The sequence below is a fragment of the Bubalus bubalis genome, chromosome 23, assembly GCF_019923935.1.
Source record: "Bubalus bubalis isolate 160015118507 breed Murrah chromosome 23, NDDB_SH_1, whole genome shotgun sequence".
In the NCBI taxonomy this organism is placed as follows: domain Eukaryota; kingdom Metazoa; phylum Chordata; class Mammalia; order Artiodactyla; family Bovidae; genus Bubalus; species Bubalus bubalis.
Genome location: NC_059179.1, coordinates 51,407,750 through 51,430,543, shown reverse-complemented (window position 1 = coordinate 51,430,543; position 22,794 = coordinate 51,407,750). Strand labels below are relative to the sequence as shown.

Sequence of the window (22,794 nt, the reverse complement as noted above, 5' to 3'; positions counted from 1 at the left end):
AGTGGGGAGGTCCCGGTGCATGTGAGTGAGTCAGGAGGTCCCGGTGCGTGTGAGTGAGTGGGGAGGTCCCGGTGCATGTGAGTGAGTCAGGAGGTCCCGGTGCGTGTGAGTGAGTGGGGAGGTCCCAGTGTGTGAGTGAGTGGGGAGGTCTGGGTGCATGTGAGTGGGGAGGTCCCGGTGCATGTGAGTGAGTCAGGAGGTCCCGGTGCGTGTGAGTGAGTGGGGAGGTCCCGGTGCATGTGAGTGAGTCAGGAGGTCCCGGTGCGTGTGAGTGAGTGGGGAGGTCCTGGTGTGTGAGTGAGTGGGGAGGTCCCGGTGTATGTGAGTGAGTGGGGAGGTCCCGGTGCGTGTGAGTGAGTGGGGAGGTCCCGGTGTGTAAGTGAGTGGGGAGGTCCGGGTGCGTGTGAGTGGGGTGGTCCTGGTGCGTGTGAGTGGGGAGGTCCCAGTGTGTGAGTGAGTGGGGAGGTCCGGGTGCGTGTGAGTGGGGAGGTCCCAGTGTGTGAGTGAGTGGGGAGGTCCGGGTGCGTGTGAGTGGGGAGGTCCCGGTGTGTGAGTGGGCAGGACAGCTGTCCAGAGGGAGGCAGCAGCTGGTCTGGGTTGGACCCAGCCGATGGGAAGGACCCTGCCTCCCAGGCGGGCTGTTGGTGTGGGGCTGGATCTGGGTGGGTGGCTTGTGCACGCTTCCTCAGGGCCCGTTCTTAGTGACAGAGGAGGACAGAGGCTGGACTGGGGGTGCGGCCAGAGGAGCTGTGAGAGGTCCCCAGGAGGCCGGCAGAGAGAAAGCAGGCGGTGTTACCTAGGCCTTCTGTTCGTGGAGGACACAAGTTCATAGGCTAAATTAGTTTTAGAAGAATTTATTTTAAAGAAATATGACAGGATCTTTATGTTACTTAATATTTGATTAAATTAATCTACATTCTAGAAAACTGGATCAAAATGATTTACCTGAAGATGTCAGCAAAATTCTGAAGGACACCTACAAACGTTTAACCCAGCACAATCACCAGCGCTTCCCTTCAGTCAGAGAGGAGAAGTAAGTGTGTCCTTCCAGTTTCCCGTCTGTGTGCGGCATTTGGTAGCTACAGGAAAACGTGAAAGAAAAGCGAAAACAAAACCGTGGCCATAACTCCCCAAGCAGGCGCCAGCCGTGTGGAGGTTCTGGGCTGTCTCTCTCTCTAGTCTTTTTGTCCTGAAGTTTGCGCTGTTTGGCAGCCCTTGGGATATGAAACCTCGTATTGTGCCTTCAAAAGTCCAATTGACTTCCAATCACAAGTGCTTTTCCAGTTATCACACCATCGCACACCTTCTGAAGAGTCGTTCCACTGGTGGAAGAACAACCCCCCTCCCTGCCCGGGGTTTCCATCATCAGTTCTCTGCTCCAGTGCTGGGGGGCGGCTCAGAAGTCTACCCCGGGCGGTGTTCCCAGAGCTGCTGGCTGAGTGGAAGGCTGAAAGAGAGGTCTGGATGCACCCAGGCTCGAGCTCTAACTCAGAGCAGGTCCAGCTGGGCCCTGGGCACGGCCTCTCTGAGGTTTCGGGGGGTGGGGGCTCTGGGGACAGAGCGGACCCAGCGACCAGGACGCCCGCCCGCCTCCTGGGGCCGCGCCCCTCCAGGCAGGCCTGCTGCTGCTGACCGAGTGGAACGGCTATTCATGTATCTGCAAACACTTTTTTCCTTCTGTTAATTTTCCAATCATTTTCTCTCCCCAGCTTTTATAGAGTAGATTGTAAATGCTTTTACTGTAGACTCGCTGAAGCTTTTTCTGTTTCAGGATTTGAGCGCTCCTGCTCCAGCGCGTTTATCAGCTGTTTCACTTTGTTTTACCTTTTAGTTCTTTTAAGATAACTTTTGATGTCCAGATGGATTTTATTTAAGATAAGAATTGTTTGAGCTGATGTTCACCCCCCACCAGTGCTGGGCCAGACACGTTTAAGGCCCTCAGGGAGTCCCCGAGGTCCCAGCCCAGCAGCCAGCTCAGTGGGCGCTGACCCAGGTCCCCCGACCCGGTCCTGATCCTCTGCACCTGCCCCGGACTCTGTGCCCGCCTACCCGCCCCCCGTGCGTCTGTGGCACCCCTGGTGCCAGTTTCTGTGTTGTGGCCGAGAGGACGCAGTGTCTTCTGCTGCGTGTGTTCAGCTCCGTCACTGTTCCCGCACCTGGAAGGCGCGTGTTCCCTGCTCGCCCAGGTCCCGGGCTCAGCCGCTCGTAGCGGCCGTCTGTGGGGTCAAGCCCTCCCTCAGCCCCAGGCGTCATCGAGGGGCCCTCCCTCTGACCCCTCCCCACCTGGGCTTCAGTGTCTGGAACTCTGGGTGGGAAAAAAAAGGTCTATGAGTTTAAAGCCAAAAAAGGCCTGAAAACCAGTCATGGGTACCTTGGCGGGTTCTCAGCTGCATGTGGTGGGGCTTGGGAAGGCCAGAGGGGCTTGGGTCGAGGCCCCGCTAGGGCCCTTGGTGGTCCAGACTGGGTGGGGCTGGGCAGAGGGCCCGCCTGTCCATGCAGGGAAGGGAGGTGCCTTCTCCTGCAAAGGACGAGGGGAGGGGAGGGAGATAGAGGATAATATCCTCTGAGCTCAGAAGGGTCTTTGAGACTGAAAACAAAGGCCTAGCTCCGTGGCACACAGTTAGGAACTCACTGTGGGGCTGCACACAGAGGAAGGCCTGTGATGACGACCCAGACGTGTCCGTGAGCTCAGAGCCGCCAGAGGGGCATGGAGACTCGGGGGCCAGAGCTACAGTGGCACCTGCCTGCCAGCTGGAGCTGAGGGTTTTCCTCCCCCGGGCCCCCGTGACCACTCACCTTCTGCATCAGCAAAGGGCACTCTTGCGCTTGCATGTCAGGTGAAGGCGAGGGGTAGTGTTGATGGGCTCCTCTGGCGTGGTCCCGCCCCTTGGGAGTGGGCGGAAGCTGGGTCAGCATCACTGGAAGAGGGCGGGGCGTGGGCCTGCCCACCTGGGAGGAGCTGCCCAAGGGCAGAGAGTGTGTCCTGGCCACAGGTAGGCACCGATGCTGCCTCAGGAAGAGCAGGGGCGCCAGCTTGCCCCAGGGGATGCTGGTGTGTCTGGGGACACTGCTCACCAACCACCCCGTGCAGGACAGGTCCCCACCCAGCAGAGAACCACCACATCCAGACGTGAGGGGGTTAGGCTGGGAAGCCTGGCCTGTCTCCCCCACCCAGAACACCGCCCTGATTCCGGTAGTTCTTTGTTAAGCCTTAAATTCAGGGGGCTCATTCCCCCGCTTTGTTCTTTTTTGGAGTTGCTTATGGTCCTCCAGGTTCTTTGCATCTCTGTCCACATGTTAGCACCAGCCTGTTGGTTTCTGCAGAGACCTGATTGGCCACTACGACTGCTCTGGTTGCCTGGTCAAGGCGTAGGAGGAGTCCGCCTCGAGGACATGTCCTCCCTTGCTGCTCCCCTGCCCCGGGGCTCACAGCTGCGCCTGCACCTGCCCTGAGACAGCGCAGGTCCCTCCAAATCCCGTCAGGGCCGAGGCGGCTGGGCTTGGGAACCCTTGCCGTAGGATTCCTTTTCTGTCCCATTTTGTTCGTGCCCCCCAGAGCGATGGCTGAAGGCTTATCCCCCCTGCAGGCGGATGTGTTGTTGCCTCCTGTTGACCTAATGCTGTTTCGTTTCTGTTTCCAGAATGATTTTGCTTTTTGAATTAGCCCATCTTTCTCTGATCTTGAAATGCTGGGAGATCGCCTCCGATTGCCTCTCAGACCTGAAGAAGATGGACAGCAAAGTAAGTAGTCGCGGCCGGCAGCCCTGCTCCTGCTCACTGTGATCGAGACTTAAAGGACCGAAAGCAGGCACGGAATTCAGAAGCCCCTCGCCAGGGGGCCTGAGCTGTTGAGTTGTTGCTGAATTCCCTCCTAGTCTTTTTTAAGTGCGTTTCACATGGTTGAAATGATGCGGTTTTTGCACCAGTAGGTCATTAGTGATAACTGGATCAGTGCATTAAAGAGAACATAACCGTTGTACACATGTGCAGACCCAGAATTGGAGCACCTGCCTACATCAAGCAAATACCAATGAACCTGAGAGCAGAAACAACGCAACAGCAGTAGGGTCTGTAATAACCCACTTCCAGCGTGGATAGATCACCCAGACAGAAGATCAATATGGGTATATTGCGATTGAGCAAAATGAGCCTAATTGACACCTCAGAAGGAGGGAAATGCACGTTCTTCAGGACAGATCATGTTAGATCACAAGACAAGTCTTAACAAATTTAAGATGACAGAAATCATGTTAAGTATCTTTTTGGACTGAAATGGTGTGAAACTAGAAATCAGCAACAAGGGCTAAGCTAGAATTTCACAAAAACGTGGAAATCAAATAGTATACTCCTGAACAACCAATGGGTCAAAAAAGAAATCAAAAGGGAAAAAAGATTTTGAAACATAGGACAATGGAAACACAACACCTACGGGCTACAGCAAAAGCGTCCTCAGAGGGGCGCTTACAGCCAAAAACACCTGTATTAAGGAAAAAGGAAGATTTAAAATAAACCACCATATTTATGCCTCAGTTCAGTTCAGTTCAATGGTTCAGTTGTGTCAGACCCTTTGTGACCCCATGGACTGCAGCACATCAGGCTTCCCCGTCCATCACGAACTCCTGGAGCTTGCTCAATATCATGTCTATCGAGTTGGTGATGCCATCAAACCATTTCATCCTCTGTCATCCCCTTCTCCTCCTGCCTTCAATTTATGCCTCAAGAAACTAGGGGGAAAAAAAAAAAACAGAACAAAGCCCAAAGTCAGTGGAAGGAAGGAAATAATGAAGATCAGAGCAAAAACAAATGAAATAGAGACCAGGAAACCAATAGAAAAGATCAATGAAACTAACAGTTGGTTTTTTGAAAAAATAAAACTGACAAACATTAGCTAGACGAGGAAAAATAGAAGATCAAAATCAGAAATGAAAGAGGGGCCTTACAACTGATAACACAGAAATAAAAAGGGTCTTAAGAGACCAATATGACTTATATGCCAGGAAGACGGGTAACCTATAGGAAACTGATAAGTTCCTGGAAACATACAATCTACCGAGACTGACTCGTGGGGAAACAGAAAGTCTGAATAGACCAATGAGTAAGAGTAATTAGTATCAAAAAAGTATTAGTAATACTAATACAAAAAAGTATTAGTAATCAAAAAATCTCCAAATAAGGAAACACCCAGTGACCCAACAATCCCACTTCTGAGCATATAACCAGAGAAAATGTAATTTAAAAAGACACATGTATCCCAGTTTCACTGCAGCATGATTTACAATAGCCAGAACATGAAAGCAACCTAGATGTCAACAGAGAAATGAATAAAGAAGATGTGGGGTACATATATACAATGGAATATTCAGTTCAGTTCAGTCGCTCAGTCATGTCTGACTCTTTGTGACCCCATGAACCTCAGCACGCCAGGCCTCCCTGTTCATCACCAACTCCTGGAGTCCACCAAATCCATGTCCATTGAGTCGGTGATGCCATCCAACCATCTCATCCTCTGTCATACTCTTCTCCTCCTGCCTTCAATCTTCCCCAGCATCAGGGTCTTTTCAAATGAGTCAGCTCTTCGAATCAGGTAGCCAAAGTATTGGAGTTTCAGCTTCAGCATCAGTCCTTCCAATGAATATTCAGGACTGATCTCCTTTAGGATGGACTGGTTGGATCTCCTTGCAGTCCAAGGGACTCTCAAGAGTCTTCTCCAACACCACAGTTCAAAAGCATCAATTCTTTGGTGCTCAGCTTTCTTGATAGTCCAACTCTCACAATGGAATATTACTCGGCCATAAAAAGGAATGAAATTGGGTCGTTTTTAGAGATATGGATGGACCAAGAGACAGTCATATGGAGTTAAATAAGTCAGAAAGAGAAAAATAAATATATTAGTGCATATATCGGAGAAGGCAGTGGCACCCCACTCCAGTACTCTTGCCTGGAAACTCCCATGGACAGAGAAGCCTGGTAGGCTGCAGTCCATAGGGTTGCTAAGAGTCAGACATGGGACACGACTGAGCGACTTCACTTTCACTTTTCACTTTCATGCATTGGAGAATGAAATGGCAACCCACTCCAGTGTTCTTGCCTGGAGAATCCCAGGGACGGGGGAGCCTGGTGGGCTGCCGTCTGTGGGGTCGCACAGAGTCGGACACGACTGAAGTGACTTAGCAGCAGCAGCAGTGCATATATGTAGAATCTAGAAAAATGGCATATTAAACTTATTTGTGAAACAGAAATAGAGGCATAGACATAGAGAACAAACATGTGGATCCCAAGGGGGAAAGGTGGTGTGGGATGAATTGGGAGACTGCAATTGATGTACACACACCCTTGATATTATTGTAAAATAGGTAACGAATGAGAATCTGTGGTTCAGCACAGGGATCTCGGCGCTCTGTGAGGAAGTCCAACAAAGAGGAGGTACGTGTGTACACATAGCTGATTCACTGTGCTGTGCAGTAGAAGCTAACCCCACAGTGTGAAGCGACTGCCCCCCAATAAAAATCAAGGAAAAAAAAGAAACACACACTCAGGATGAGATGACTTCACTAGTGAATTCTACCAAACATTTAAAGAGGAATTAATGCTGATCCTTCAAAAATTCTTCCAAAAAGTTGAAGAAAAAGGAATACTCCAACTCGGTTTACAAAGCAAGCATTACCCTGATACCAAACCAGACAAAGTAACTACAAGAAAATAAAACACAGGAAGGAAATACAGAAAAGAAAACAATCCAAAAAAACACAGATGCAAAAATCCTCAACAAAATGCCAGCAAACTGAATTCAGCCTCATATCGTGAAGATCAAACTCCATGATCAGTGGGATTTATCCTGAAGTCACAAGGGTGGTTTAACATAGTCAGATCAATAAATGTGATCAGATCAGATCAGTCGCTCAGTCGTGTCCGACTCTTTGCAACCCCATGAATCGCAGCCAGGCCTCCCTGTCCATCACCAACTCCCGGAGTTCACTGAGATTCACGTCCATCGAGTCAGTGATGCCACCCAGCCATCTCATCCTCTGTCATCCCCTTCTCCTCTTGCCCCCAATCCCTCCCAGCATCAGAGTCTTTTCCAATGAGTCAACTCTTCCCATGAGGTGGCCAAAGTACTGGAGTTTCAGCTTTAGCATCAGTCCTTCCAAAGAAATCCCAGGCTGATCTCCTTCAGAATGGACTGGTTGGATCTCTTTGCAGTCCAAGGGACTCTCAAGAGTCTTCTCCAACACCACAGTTCAAAAGCATCAATTCTTCAGCGCTCAGCCTTCTTCACAGTCCAACTCTCACATCCATACATGACCACAGGAAAAACCATAGCCTTGACTAGACGGACCTTTGTTGGCAAAGTAATGTCTCTGCTTTTCAATATGCTATCTAGGTTGGTCATAACTTTCCTTCCAAGGAGTTACCTTTTAATTTCATGGCTTAATTTCATGGCTGCAGTCACCATCTGTAGTGATTTTGGAGCCCAGAAAAATAAAGTCTGACACTGTTTCCACTGTTTCCCCATCTATTTCCCATGAAGTGATGGGACCGGATGCCATGATCTTCATTTTCTGAATGTTGAGCTTTAAGCCAACTTTTTCACTGTCCACTTTCACTTTCATCAAGAGGCTTTTGAGTTCCTCTTCACTTTCTGCCATAAGGGTGGTGTCATCTGCATATCTGAGGTTATTGATATTTCTCCCGGCAATCTTGATTCCAGCTTGTGTTTCTTCCAGCCCAGCATTTCTCATGATGTACTCTGCATATAAGCTAAATAAGCAGGGTGATAATATACCGCCTTGACGTACTCCTTTTCCTATTTGGAACCAGTCTGTTGTTCCATGTCCAGTTCTAACTGTTGCTTCCTGAACTGCATACAGATTTCTCAAGAGGCAGATCAGGTGGTCTGGTATTCCCTTCTCTTTCAGAATTTTCCACAGTTTATTGTGATCCACACAGTCAAAGGCTTCAGCATAACATTAAAAGAATGAAGGGTAAATATACAATCATCTCAATAGATGCAAGAAAAGCATTTGAAAAAAAATTCAACATCCTGCTAGGTTAAAAACTTTCAACAAAAAGTGTGTGGAAGGAAAATACCTCCACGTAATAAAGACCACATGTGACAAGCCCACAGCTAACATTATACTCAATGGTGAAAGGTTAAAAGCTTATCTTCTAATGTCAAGAACAAGATGATGGTGCCTCCTCTCGGCACTTCTATTTAACACAGTACTAGAAGTTCTAGCCACAAAAATCAGACAAGAAAAAGAAATAAAAGGCATCCAAACCGCAAAGGAAGAAATAAGTCTGTCTCTGGTTACATGTGACATGACCTGTTTATACAGAGAAAACTCTGAAGACTCCATCAAAAGCTATTAGAACTAATGAGCAAATTCAGTAAAGCTGAAGGATTCAAAATCATCATCAAAAAATCAGTTGTGTTTCTGTACACTAAAAATGAAATATCTGAAAGAGAAAATTAAGCAGTTTACAATAGCATCAAAAACAACACAATATTTAATAAATTTAACCAAAGAGTTGGAAGACCTGTACACTGAAAACTAGTAATGAAATAAATGAATGAAGACACAAAGAATGGAAACATATCCCCCTGTTCTTGGGAGAATGAAAATTATTAAAGTGTCTATACTACCCCAAACTGACATCCATATCAGTTCCAGTGGCGAGTCTCACAGGAATAGAAAACAAAGGCGATCTGTATGGAATCACAGAAGAGCCCAAGCACTGTCGAGGAAGGACAAGCCTGGAGTCACCGTGAGCTGTAGTCAAAGCTGCAGTGACCGAAACAGTGCGGCCCTGGTATGAAAATAGATGCATAGACCAATGGAACAGAGTCGCGAGCCCAGAAGTAAGGCTGCACACGATGTCAACTCACGTTTGACAAGGGCACCAAAACGCCATGGGGGAAGTACAGCCTCTTCAACAAACGATGCTGGGAAAACGGAATGGCCACACGGAGACGAATGAAACTGGACTCCTTCCTGCCTTACGCCTCTCACAAAAGTTAACTTGAAATGGATTACAGATTTTAAGACCTGAAACTGTAAAACTCCTTTAAGAACACATAGGGGTAAAAAACTATCGACTTTGGTCTGGGCAATGATTGTTTGAATACGACAATGAAAGCAAAAGTAAACGAGGAGGGTTACGGCAATCTAAAAACCGTCTGCACAGAAAGAAAGCAATAACACAGCGAAAAGGCGACCTGTGACCTAGAAGAAAAATATCTGCAAACCATATATCGGATAAGGATTTAATATCTACGTAGGAGCTCATACCTCAGTAGGAAATCACCTTATCACCGTCATCACCATTCTCCAATGGGAAACAGTGGGCTAAGGGCCTAATAGACATTTTTCTAAAGAAAGTATTGAAGCGCTGCATGAAGAGGTGTTCAGACCACCAATCACCAAGGAGATAAAGTCAGAGCCTCAGTGAGCATCACCCCACACCTGCTGGGCTGGCTGGCGTCCAGAAGGCAAGAGACAGCACGTGTTGGTAAAGATGTGAAGAAAAGGAAACCCTGGTGCTCTGTTGGTGGAAATGGAAACTGGTTCAGCTTCTACGGAAAACAGTAAGAAAGTTCCTTAAACTTTTTTTAAAAAGCTGCGGTGTGATCCAGCAGTCCCACTCCTGTGTGTCCAAAGGGACTGAAATCAGATCTTGAAGAGATGTCTGTACCCTGTGTTCACTGCGGCAGCGTTCACAAAAGCCAAGATGTGGGAGCTGCCTGAGCGTCTGTCTTTGGGTGAATGGATAAAGAAAACGTGTGTGTGTGTGATGCAGTATTATTTAGCCATGAGTGTTCAAGCAAACCGATGTGCATGTGATCGGGGTCCCTGAAGGAGCGGAGATTAAGTGGGGAGCAGAAAAAATGTTAAGCAATAATGACTCAAAATTCTAAATTTGGTGGTCTGTGAACAGGGACAGATTATGTACTGAGGAACAGAGAATGACAGCGAGGACTGCCCTGGTGGCCCAGGGCTTGAGACTTCCCACTCCCAAAGCAGGGGCAGGTCCGATCCCTGACTGGGAACTAGAGCCCGCACGCCGCGGCTAAGAGTTCACACGCGGCAGCTCAGAGCGAAGTCAAACAAATAAAAATAAAATTTGTCAAAAGAATGGCAGCAGACTTTTTGTTGGACACAGTATGAGCTAAAGACAGATCAACATCCAAATAATAAAATGAAAAAAGCGTGACTGTCGGGACGTCCCTGGCGGCTCGGAGATGAAGCGTGCAGTTGCGCTGCAGAGCACACACATTCAGCCCTCGGCTGGGGAGCTAAGACCCCACAGGCCTCAGGTGCAGCCAAAAAAAGAGTCAACCTAAAAAACTGCATTTGGAGAAAATATCTTTGAAAATCAGAAGCAAAGTAAATATTTATTAAAATATACAAAATCTGAAAGAGTCTGACGTTCACTGCAAGAAAGTTTGAAGAGCTTTTTCAAGCAGAAGGATGATGATACCAGCAGAAATCTGGATCCGCACAAACAGTGAAGAGGACCAGTAAGGGGGCCACGTGAGTCAGAGAGAGACTGAAGAATCCGTAAAGCGCTTTAAAAGGTACTTGCTGTTTAAAGTAGAGATGATAATATGGATCAGAAGACTCAGCATTATTATGATGTCAGTTCTCCCCAGACGGAGCAGTGGATTCAGTGTGATTCAATCAAAGTCTTGACAGGAGTCTTTCAGAAATTGACGAACTGAGCATAAAATTGTTAGGGAAATGCAGGGGCCCTAGAATAACCCAGAGCAGCTCCGGAAAAGCGGAGCAGCGTCAGCAGGCGTGCACGACCTCACGTGCAGGCCTGGTGGAGGGGCACCGTGGTTCAGAACGGGCGGCCTGGACGTGGAGACGCAGATAGACGGAGGGCCAGGACGGGGTCCAGAAAGAGACCTGCACACTCGGGGCCTCGGCCTGGACCAGGTGCAGAGGCTTCCGCTGGAGACAAAGCGTCTCGTCCAGAAAACAGTACCGGACAGGGGAGCAACCACGTGAGGGAAAGTGAACACCGGCCGCCCTTCATCCCGTGGACAGGAATCAACTCAACATGCAACCCTAAACCAAGAATGTGAGAGCTCAAATGAGAAAACTTATGGGGAAAAAACAGAAGAAAAACAAGAGGAATCCTGTGACCTGTTACCTCTCAACCACTCACCCGGAGGCTGACCAGCCCACACGGGCAGGGGAGGGGTGGGAAAGGGACCCCTTTGGAAACAGGTTAGCAGTTTTGTGAAAGTTACGTGTACCTGTCTGCCCACCCACCCAGGAAACCCCAGGCCCATGCCGCCCCCCTCCTGCAGCATGGCACCCCGTCCTGACCCCAGCGGGGGTTAAGTGAAAGGAATTGTCCAGATTTCATAACAGAGCATTTGTCTGAAGTCAGTGTAGTTATTTAAAAGTTCTATGTCCAGTGAAATTAACTGAAAAATAAAAACAAAAATTTTTTTCTATGTTTCTCTTTTAAATCTTTGCATCTTTTAGAAACATTTTAAGTTTTTCATATATACATATATTTATATTACCTATTTTTTTTGTTGAATTTCTACCGAGTCCATGAATTATATTTTGAAATGTTTTCTGACATTAGTGAATGTGATTGCTTTCATTAAAACTCTGCACCTATGCAACAACTGCTGTGCCCACAGGACCCTGCGAGGCTGATGGAAGTCGAGTGCCTGGAGTATGAATTGGAAGCTGTAAGACTGGAAAATAAAATTAAAACCTACACTCGAGAGGCTGTGGAGGTAAGTTGTGGACCAGGAGCTGGAGCAGAAGCTGAGCCCTTGTGCAGGTCCCTGGACCTTGTGTGTGGACTTGGTGTGGAGGAGGGGCCAGGTTTGAGGAGGGGCCCTGATGGGCACAAGCCAGCCTCCTGTGCCCTGGTCTCCCCTGTGAGCGTGGCCTCTCTGGGAGGAAGTCCGGGGGCTGCGTGGCCCCGCCCTGCAGAGGCCAGCTGACGTCCTCCCGCCTGGCTCCGGCCCCGCAGCTGCCGGGCCCACCCTGTCTGGCGGGCCCGTGGGTTCATGCAGCCTGTTCCCGGGGCTCGGGCTGGGGGCTGGGATGAGATGGGCCTCCAGCCAGGCCCTCGCGTGGCCTGTGTGAAGCAGTCTGCCCCCAGCACACTGAGAACATGTGCCCTTGGTGAACACCGAGTCCCCTGAGGGCTTTGGCCATCCTGACTCAGGTCCAGGCAAACAGGCGTGCCCCTGCCCTAGTGCAGGGCCTGAGGGGCTCTGGGGAAGCGCTGAGGTCATCTCAGGGGTGGGGAGGTGGGGACCCCTGTGGGGGGTAAGGGGAGACCCCTGGGAGGGTGAGGGGAGGGTGGGAAGGGAGGAGAAGAGGGGCCCCGAGGCCTGGCAGCAGCGGGTTCAGAGGACCCTGGTGAGCGTTGCCCCCGTGGTGCCCACCTTGGAGACCGTGGGCTTGTCTAGAATGTTCCACTGGGGGTTGTGAGGCAGGGGGCTGGTGAGCACCATGGCAAAGTGGCAGTCTGAGCCCCACAGCCTGTGTGCCCCGTGCAGTGGGGTGTGGTCTGGCCGCCGCCGCAGAGAAGGAGCCCAGGAATCGCTGTGTCTTTGATAGAATCCTGCCGTCGAGAAAGGGAACCAAAATGCATTGAAACAGGATGAGGGCGGCTGGCGTTGCTCTGGGGCCCCAGTGCCCACTCCCTGGACCGGCTCCCCTGACCCCTGCCCCAGCCCCGCCTGGCCCAGCCCGGGAGGAGCTCTGCCAGCAGACGAGCAGCCCAGCTGGGGCTCCGGGCCGGTTCACGTGCTCTCTTTGGACCTGGGCTGTCCCCACCAGCGCTGCCCCTCTCAAGGGAGGTCGTGGCTTCCCGCTGGCTGCCTGCAGGTGCTGGCAGGCGGTGTGGTGGGACTGCAGGGCTGTGTCTTCTGCCTCTGCTGGCCGAGGGCTCTTCAGGGGCACCTTCCAGTTCACGAGGCTTTGATGGACGCTTCTTGGCAGCCAGGAGGCCCACGGTCTGAACCCCATGCCTGCTCTAAACCCCATGACCCAGGAGCAGCACTAGGGCAGGCCCCCTGGAGCCAGAAGCCAGGCCCCTGGACATGGCTGAGTTCAGGAGCCCGGGCAGCCCTGGTGGGCACTGAGGGAGGCCTGGAGCTGCTGAGGCCATTTCACAGGCTGAGGCCGGCCGGCCCCTGTCTGCTGGGCAGGGCCACGAGCTCCGTGAATACACGGGGCTGGAAGGCAGGCAGCCTCGCCCAGAGGGGCTCACAGAGACGCTGCCACGGCACGCGGTGCCTGTCTGAGGGCAGATCCAACGGAGCCAGGGCCCTCTCTGAGAGATCACGCGGGCCACTTCCACCGGCAGGCTCAGACCGGGGGCCCGGCCCGCCTGCGTCATCCGGGGCTCGGGGGCGGGCTGGGGCTGCCCGGGCCGGCCCAGCCTCACCCGGGCCGCTGTGCTGTGTGCAGGCCCAGCTGGACATAGTGCGGAGACTGGACGTCACGCTGCAGCGGGCCGTGCGCCTGGGCGAGCCCCGGCTCGTGCACACGGTGTGCGCCACGCAGTGGAACGCGTGCCTCCCGCTGCTGCAGCACAGCCTGCGGCACCACCTGCGGAAGCCGCTGACCAGCATCGCAGACGCCCTGGAGAAGGCGGACAGGTGGCGCCCGGGCTGTGCCCCGGGGGGGACGGGGAGCAGAGGCTCGGGGCAGGGATGAAATCCAGCTCATCTTCCCAGAAAGAGGGCAGGAGCCCACGGCGTCCCCCAGAGGTGGCGACTCGAGAGGCCGCAGGCCGTGGGGGAGGTGCCCTGGGGCTCAGGGGCAGGGCCCTGCGGGGCATACAGGGACACCCAGGGGGCACCCACCTGAGCTCGAGAGGGGCCGAGGGGAAAGGGCTTCGTCAGGAGGGTCCTGGGCTGCGGGGCAGGCGACGGCGGTGGGCACAGGGGCTGTGGGCGCAGGCGCGGGAGGGGAGGGGTGGGATGGATGAGCAGGGAGGGCCTTGATGTTTCTCCTCTCCTGCCCCGGGCGGGGGCCCCGAGGGCGGCTGTGCTGCAGGACCGTCCCTGGCGGACACGGGGCTGCACGATGGGGACTCGACAGGGCAGAGGCGTGGAGGGCCACCCGGGAGGGTGTGCAGCCGCAGGGACGGGCCGTGGGGGCCTGCCCTGCCCCCGTCTGCTTTGGAGATTAACTGTGCTGTGTGCCGAGTCACTCAGTCGTGTCCGACTCTTTGCGACCCCGTGGACTGCAGCCCGCCAGGCTCCTCTGTCCGTGGGGATTCTCCAGGCAAGAATACTGGAGTAGGTTGCCATGCCCTCCTCCAGGGGATCTTCCCGACCCAGGGATCAAACTCAGGTCTCCCGCATTGCAGGTGGATTCTTTACAGTCTGACCACCAGGGAAGCCCTGAGAGTAATCAGGGGTGAATTTTGTCGCCATGGTGAGCCCTCCATTGGAGCAGGGTTCCCAGCAGGGGCACCAGGGACCGGTCGTCAGCCTGTGGTCTGGCGAGGTTGGGGACGGCGGCCTCAGAACCAGCACCGTTCATTTCCTACGGGCACTTGGGGATCTCGTCTGTGAAGAGTTACATCTCTTCAAATCTGGGATTTTTACTCATTTAAAAACAGTTTCTCCTTCTGGGGACCCACGGGGCTGTACGACAGCTCCTAGCCCACGCTCCCGGTCTCCCTTCGAAACTTCCGTGTCCACAGCCCCACCCCCTCGTGACGCACACCAAATTCTGAAGATTTCACGCAGCCCGTTAGTTCTCTTTCATTTTGCAAATTCTCTAATTCTTCTTCCTCTCTTTAGCCTGTATTTTTAAATTTTAATGACGTCCTCTTTCAAAAATATCTTTTTATTTTCATATTTGTTTGGTTTTTTAAAATAACATCTAGTTGCCCTCCTTTTTTTCCTCTGACAGTTCTTTTTCTGATTAAGTTTATTGCGATATAATTGCATACAACAGAATGGACACATTGCAAATGTCCGCTTGCTGTGTTGCTTCTTAACCACGGATGGGTGTTGAGTGCTGCTGAATGCTTGTTTATCGAAAGGAGCTCTGACTTTTCTCTTTTCTTCTTTAACGTGGTGAATTATGCTGACTGGATTTTGAGTAGTGAACTAGCCTTGCCTTCTCCGCGTGGTCTCGACACACGTGCTTTTTTCTGTATTGCCGGGTTAGATGTCCTTTAGTGTGCTTAAGGGTTTTTGCGTGTATGTTCATTATGAGGATGTTGGCCTGTGGTTTTCTTGTTTTGTAACGCCTTCCCCAGGATTTGACATGAAGGTCATGCCGACTTCATTAAATGGTTTGGGACGGTGGGAAGGACTTTTTCTGCTTTGCTTTCTAAAGGGGTTTGTGCAGTATTGGCGTTTTCTTCCTTAAGTGGTGGACAGAATGCAGTGAGGCTGTCTGGGCCCGTCTGAGGTGTTTCTCTTTCCATCCTTTCGACTCTCGTGCTGTGGACCTTTCGATTTAAAGTGTAGAACACAGCTCCTACCACCCTGTCTTGTCAATGGCGTGCAGCTCGGTCTTTTTCTAAAACCGAGCACGCTGGTCTCCGCCTTGTGACTGGGCTGTTCAGTCTCTGGGTTCAGGGCAATTTCCAGCTTGTCTCCAGTCCCATCGTTTGTCTCCGCCTTGTGCTCTGCCGCTGCTCTCTCCCGCCTTCTTTGAGGCTACCTGAGTTTCTGCCGCTGTGTTTGTTTCTCTGGTTGGCTCGTTTGTCCCCGGTACCCCTGGGTGGGAGGGGCGTCGCTGGAGGGAGCCGGGTCAGTGGGGGGTCAGTGCTTCCCACGCAGCAAGGGAAGCCTCTCTGCCTGCCCCTCGGCCACCCCACCGTGTGGTTGTTGTCTTGTCTTTTCATTCTGAGTGTGTTATAAGTTCATCTTACGGTGCTGTATTGCTCTTAGCAGCTGGTGGTGTTGTTTTTAAAGAAAATTACAGAAAAAAACAATCTTCTCTTACATTTGCCACTTCCTCGGCGATCCTACAGGCTCTCCCTTCCTGCTTACGGTCAGATCCAGGTTTCTGCCTGCGGGTATTTCAGCCCGAGCAACTTCCTTTATTTCCTCTTGTAACGCATGACTGCTGGTGAGGAATTCTCTTGGCTTTTGTTGACCTGAAAATGGCTTTCTCTTAGCATCCCCTCTGAAGGTTATTTTCACCAGTTATTGGATTCTGGGTTTGCAGACTTTTTCTCTTTAAATACTTTGAAGAGGTTGTTTTATTTTCTTCTGGCCTTCATAGTTTCAGATAAAAACCCCGAGTTACTTTAAGCGTGGCTCTCCTGTGTGGAAGGTGTCTCCCCCTCCCTGCTGTTTTCAGGTTTGTATCTTTTAACTTTTGCTTTCTGCATTTTGCATATTACTTTGCCGACAAAGGTCTGTCTAGTCAAAGCTATGGTTTTTCCAGTAGTCGTGTATGGATGTGGAGAAGGCAATGGCAACCCACTCCAGTACTCTTGCCTGGAAAATCCCATGGGCGGAGGAGCCTGGTGGGCTGCTGTCTATGGGGTCGCACAGAGTTGGACACAACTGAAGCGACTTGGCAGCAGCAGCAGCAGCATGTATAGATGTAAGAGTTGGACTGTGAAGAAAGCTGAGCCAAAGAACTGATGCTTTTGAACTGTGGTGCTGGAGAAGACTCTTGAGAGTCCACTGGACTGCAAGGAGACCCAACCAGTCCATCCTAAAGGAAATCAGTCCTGAATATTCATTGGAAGGACTGATGCTGAAACTCTAATACTTTGGCCACCTGATGTGAAAAACTGATTCATTTGAAAAGACCCTGATGCTGGGAAAGATTGAAGGCGGGAGGAGAAGGGGCCGACAGAGGATGAGATGCTTGGATGGTATCACTGACTCGATGGACATGAGTTTGAGCAAGCTCCGGGAGTTGGTGATGGACAGGGAGGCCTGGCATGCTGCAGTCCGTGAGTCAGTCGCAAAGAGTCGGACACGACTGAGCGACTGAATGAAACTGATTCCTTAGAGCCTTTAAAAAAAAAAAAGTCTTTTTTGGGGTTTGCGGATATACTCAAATATGTAAGATGATATTTTCATCAAATTTGGGAAATTACTGGCTATTATTTTTTTAAGTATAGTTCTGCCTCATTTGCTCTTTTGGGGGAGCATGAGCTACAACATTGAATACTGTCTTAACTGGTCTCTAAGGCTCTGTTCATTTTCTTCTGAGAATTTTTTTTATATGGACCATTTTTAGAAGCCTTGTGAATCTGTTACAGTCTTGTTTCTGTTTGATGTTGTGGCTTTTCGGCTGCCAGGCATGTTGGATTCTTAGCTCCTCAACCAGGGATCAAACCCACATCTCCCACTTTGGAAGGTGAAGTCTCAGCCACTGGACTACCTGGAAAGTCCTGGCTCTGTTCACTTTTAAAAAATCTTTTTCAGTACATTCTTCTGGTGGGATAATTTCTATTGATCTGACTTCAGGTTCACTGACTCTTTTTCTGCTCTCCGATCTACTGTTAGGCTCAACCAAGAATTTTTTAATTTCAGTTATTACAGATTTTTTGCTGTAGTATTTCCTTTTTTCGTCTACTGAGATTCCCTGTCTGTTCTCTCATTAGCAATGTTTTCCTTCAACTTTTTGTACATATTTATTTTTGTTTTGTAATATCTGCATTAAGGATTTACCTGCTAAACCCAGCACCTGGCCCATCTCGCATCCTGACTGTGGGTCACCTTTTCCTGTTTCCTGGCATATCTCGCATCCTGACTGTGGGTCACCTTTTCCTGTTTCCTGGCATATCGTGTACTGAATGTTGTGGTTGCTGCACTGTGGAGTCTGTGATCTTTTTTAGGAAAGTGTTGATATTTGCTTGCTTTTGTTGGCACTTCAGTTTCTGGCTGAGAGGTGGCTCCGTGTTTCCTTGGCTGTGTCTCTGGAAGGTCATGGTACTTTCCAGCCTGAACCGTGTTCTCTGCAGGCTCTGATGGTACGTTCTCCTTGGGTGGGTCAAGAGCGCCCTTCCTGGGCCTGCACTCCTGGGGAGAAGCCCCGTGCAGTCTCAGCTGACGTCGGGTGAGAGAGCAACACCCAGCTCTCTCCTCTGGCGGGCAGCCCGGCAGCGGCTGGCCCGGTTCCAGGTCTGGTTCCACTTCTCCAGCCCCGAGCGGAGGCCCCCCTCTCTGGACTCCTCTGCCCTGGCTGCGTGGGTCCATTCTGCCCACGGTGCCTCAGGACAGTGTCTCCAGGAGGCCACAAGCATGGGCTCCTTCCTGAGTTTCCTGCTTCAGGGCCCCGGGCTTGCGCTGCCCAGACCTGGGGTTGTTCGGTCCAACTTTATGCGTGGCAGAGACCTGATCACGGCTGGAAGCAGAGTAACTCTGAAAATTACTTCTTTCGAGCCGTCTTTGTCTGATCCCGTCATCCTGTTTTGCAGGGGCAGGTTCTCTCGTCTGAGTCTGTTGTCTGCTCACCCTCATCCCCGTGGCCTCCTTGAGCCCGTGGCTGGCTAGTGTGTTCCTGGAAGGACTGTCCTGCTGTGGTGGTGTTCAGTCACTGTCTTGTCAGATTCCTTGTGACGCAATGGACTGCAGCACTCCAGGCTTCCCTCTCCTTCACTATCTCCCGCAGCTTGCTCAAACGCACGTCCATTGAGTCCATGATGCCATCCCACCATCTCCTCCTGTGTCGTCCCCTTCTCCTCCTGTCCTCAGTCTTTGCCAGCATCAGGGTCTTTTCCAATGAGTTGGCTCTTCACATCAGCTGGCCAAAGTACTGGAGTTTCAGCTTCAGCATCAGTCCTTCCAGTGAATATCAGAGTTGATTTCCTTTAGGATTGACTGGCTTGATCTCCTTGCTGTCCAGGGGACTCTCAATCGGCTTGCCTCAGCTGGCTCCTCGGGTGGTTCAGCCCGGGACGAGTCTCACATTGTGGATTCAGGGTCAGGCTGCCCTGAGCACACCCCGTGGCCCTGGGCCAGCTTCCTTCTGTGGGCCTCCTCTCTCCCTGCCCCAGAGGGAAGGGACCCGTCGCTGGCTACCATCCAGGCTTCCAGGCAGAGACTGTGGAGCCAGTTCCCTGATGGGAGCACAGACCTCACCCTTGGCCTCAACCGGGTGCCCTCTCCTGCCCACGACTCCCAGGTGCCCTGACCTCTGCCTCCTCATCCCCGAGGCTACAGGCCTACCTGTGATGCTCTCACCTCGTTTTGGAGGAGGGTCGGCACGTGGGTCCCCTCGAACTTTAACTAGACCCAAGTTATCGGCCTTGTTGATGCTCCTGTGCAGCACAGAGGCTGTGCCGCAGGCTGCAGGTGCTGTTGATGCAAGGGCTTTGGGGAGGCTGTGGTTATCGTTTAGACGCGGGTGGCTCCAGCAGGGACGCAGCAGGAACAAAGGCCAGGCAGGGCCCACAGCCTGCGGACACATGGCTGTTCTGAGCCGGGATGTGTGTGCCACAGCTGATGAGATGGAGAGACTCAGAGCAGAGCAGAGAGGGCCCACCCCCCGAGGCAAAGACTGGGCCTCAGTTCAGTTCACTCGCTCAGTCATGTCTGACTCTTGGCAACCGCATGGACTGCAGCACGCCAGGCTTCCCTGTCCATCACCAACTCCCAGAGCTTGCTCAAACTCATGTCCATTGACTCGGTGATGCTATCCAACCATCTCATCCTCTGTCGGCCCCTTCTCCTCCCGCCTTCAATCTTTCCCAGCATCAGGGTCTTTTCCAATGAGTCAGTTTTTCTCATCAGGTGGCCAAAGTATTAGAGTTTCAGCTTCAGCATCAGTCCTTCCAATGAACACCCAGGACTGATCTCCTTTAGGATGCACTGGTTGGATCTCCTTGCAGTCCAAGGGACTCTCAAGAGTCTTCTCCAACACCACAGTTCAAAAGCACCAATTCTTCAGCGCTCAGCTTTCTTTACAGTCCAACTCACATCCATACATGACCAGTGGAAAAACCATAGCTTTGACTAGACAGACATTCATTGGCAAAGTAATGTCTCTGCTTCTTAATATGCTGTTTAGGTTGGTCATAACTTTCCTTCCAAAGAGTAAGCGTCTTTTAATTTCATGGCTTCAATCACCATCTGCAGTGATTTTGGAGTCCCCCCAAATAAAGTCTGCCACTGTTTCCACTGTTTCCCCATCTATTTGCAATGAAGTGCTGGAACTGGATGCCATGATCTTCGTTTTCTGAATGTTGAGCTTTAAGCGAACTTTTTCACTCTCCTCTTTCACTTTCATCAAGAGGCTTTTGAGTTCCTCCTCACTTTCTGCCATAAGGGTGGTGTCATCCGCATATCTGAGGTTATTGATATTCCTCCTGGCAATCTTGATTCCAGCTTGTGCTTCATCCAGCCCAGCGTTTCTCATGATGTACTCTGCATAAAAGTTAAATAAGCAGGGTGATAATACGCAGCCTTGGCCTCGGGCTACACCAGCTCACTTTCTGGTGATGCTAGGAGCCCCCGTGGTGCTGCCCCACCTGTGACGCCGTCTGCCCCCCAGCCTCGTGGCTCACCAGTGGTCTCTGAGACCTCCCGGGGTCCGCAGGGCCCTCCTCTTCATCCCTCCTGTGGGTCCTGGCAGCAAGGCAGGCGGAAGGCAGGGCCAGAAAGTGGGGCGCCGGGCACCCGCGGTGCCGCCACGCCCGTGATGCCGTCTGCCCCCCAGCCTCGCGGCACAGCTGCGCTGCCAGGTCCATGTGGAGCTGGCGCACATCGAGGAGGACGCGGACCGGCTGGAGCCCGCCATGGAGCACCTGAGGAAGGCCATGCTGCTGGACGGCCTGGGCCTCTACCAGGACAAGATCAGGAGGGCCCTCAACCGCCTGCAGCTGTGCACCTTGCTGTACCAGGTGCCTGCCCGTGACGAGGACAGGGCCACCATGGCCATCGAGCAGGTGCCGCGGGCGCCACTCCTGGGGCGGGTGGCCCGGCAGGCCCCGAGGGGCGGGCAGGTGCTGCTCATCACGCCTCGTCCCCTCTGCAGGCGAAGAAGGCGATGCCCAAGGACAGCGTGCGCAAGAAGCGGGCGCTGCTGGTGAATGCGGGGCTGGCCCTGGCCCCCGACACCTTCCAGATCGTGCTCGACGGCGAGAACGAGGCCAAAGGTGCGCGGGTGCTCTCAGTGGGAGCGCCCGGGGCAGCCCCCGGTCCACCCAGACCTCCGCCTACATGGGCCTCTGTGCCCATGTGCAGCCGCCTGCCCCTAACCTGACTCGCAGAGCAGGGCGGGGGAGCCTGTCTCCTGGGCCTGCATGGCCCGCCCAGCGGGAGGCAGTGCCGCCTCCTTCCTTCCTGTCCTGCCAGGTGTGAGGGGCTCGGGCCCTGAAGGGAAGGTGCCCCAGACACACGGGGCTTGGTGCACTGCACCCAGTGAGGGCTCGGGCAGGAGAAGCGGGCTGACGGGCAAGGGGCTTCAGTGGGGTCTCTGCCAGCCAGCTCCTGAAGACCTCCTGGGCATGGGTGGCAGGCGTTGGGGGCCAGCCTGGTGGCTGCAGATGGCAATAATTCTGCCCACCAGCTGCTCTTGGCGCCTGAAGTCCCTTCCCAGACAAGGCACATTTAGGGAGACCTAACTTTCATGAAAAGATCAAAAAACGCCGGTGGGAGGCTCCGCCCCAGCCTGTCCCTAGTCCCGCGCGGGCTGGTTTCTGGCGTGTTCCCTGGCCTGCCGCGTCAGCACCCCATCCTGCCGGCCCCTGCAGTTTCCACCGGGAAAACCCGGGGCCGCTTCACTTACCTGTTCGCCAAGGCACGGCACCACATGCTCAGCGTGGACAAGGCCGTGGGCCACCTGCGGCGCCTGGGGGGCCAGAACGACAAGGAGCGGTGAGCAACCTGGGGGTGCAGGGCCTCGGGTATGGGGGGGCGAAGCGCCGGCCCACCCTCCTGCCCCGCCCAGGCGGCCCCTGGCTGCTTCCCCGAGCGAGGTATGGCCCGCACGTCTGTGCAGGATACACATCTGGGCGGAGCTGGCCAAGGTGGCCCGGAAGCAGAACGTGTGGGACGTGTGCCGGACGGCCAGCCGCTTCTGCCTCCTGTACGACAGTGTCAAGGTGAAGAAGCCGGCCAAGTTCAAGCGAGGTGGGTCCCTCCAGCCACACATGGGCACCTGCGCCGGCGGGCTCTTCCCAGGCACTGGGGGGTCACTGTGGGGTTCACCAGAGCTCAGGAAGGGGTCATGGGGCTGGAGCCCACAGGCAGAGGCTGGGGAGGGGCACACCTCCACCGTGAGCCCTGGGTCAGGCTGAGTCCAGCCTGCAGGTCTCTGGAAGCGGTGGTCTTGGGGATGGTGAGGACACAGGGGCATGCCAGGAGCCCCAGGGGGCGGAGACGTGGGTGTTGCGGGAGCGATGGGGGCTTCTTGAGGGGCAGAACAGCACACGCAAAACCAAGAGCTGAGCTGTCTGTCGGGGAACCAGCTGGAGGTTTGCTGCAGCCAAGCTGGCTTGGGGAGCCCTCGCCGCCCCCAGGGCCCTGCACTTGGGAGGTCAGCCTCCCAGAGACACCGCCCCTTGCCCTGCCCCCTTCTCAGGGACCGTGCCATCCCTGAGAAGCACTTCAGGCTTTGACGGGTGGCACTCTGGTGTTTCAGGCAAGAAGAAGAAGGGCTGGGACGGCCCGGGGCAGGACTCCTGGGGCCACTCGGAAGCTGCCCTGCAGAAGCAGGCGTCTCCCACCCTGCTGCGCAAGTTCGCGGAGGTGGGCTTCATCAGCGCTGAGGTGCGTCTCCCATATGTGCACAGACGTGACCGTCAGCATCCAGCCTTGCTCCCCAAGTGGCCTGTTGCTTACGAAAGTTTTCCTCCATTCTTGGGAGGTTT

General features: G+C 52.9%; 1 protein-coding gene across 11 annotated transcripts in view; it reads left to right on the top strand.

Annotated features, from left to right (window-relative positions):
• The window catches only part of CFAP46 (cilia and flagella associated protein 46), a 99,495-nt gene that overhangs the window by 6,291 nt on the left and 70,410 nt on the right, over positions 1-22,794 (top strand). For all 11 annotated transcript variants that reach the window (XM_025273829.2, XM_025273827.3, XM_025273830.3 and 8 more), the window contains 9 exons: positions 923-1,033; positions 3,642-3,741; positions 11,663-11,761; positions 13,455-13,645; positions 20,640-20,868; positions 20,958-21,078; positions 21,676-21,799; positions 21,924-22,054; positions 22,566-22,693. In XM_025273829.2, the coding sequence (XP_025129614.2) occupies positions 923-1,033; positions 3,642-3,741; positions 11,663-11,761; positions 13,455-13,645; positions 20,640-20,868; positions 20,958-21,078; positions 21,676-21,799; positions 21,924-22,054; positions 22,566-22,693 (1,234 nt within the window). The remainder of the gene's footprint in view (positions 1-922; positions 1,034-3,641; positions 3,742-11,662; positions 11,762-13,454; positions 13,646-20,639; positions 20,869-20,957; positions 21,079-21,675; positions 21,800-21,923; positions 22,055-22,565; positions 22,694-22,794) is intronic.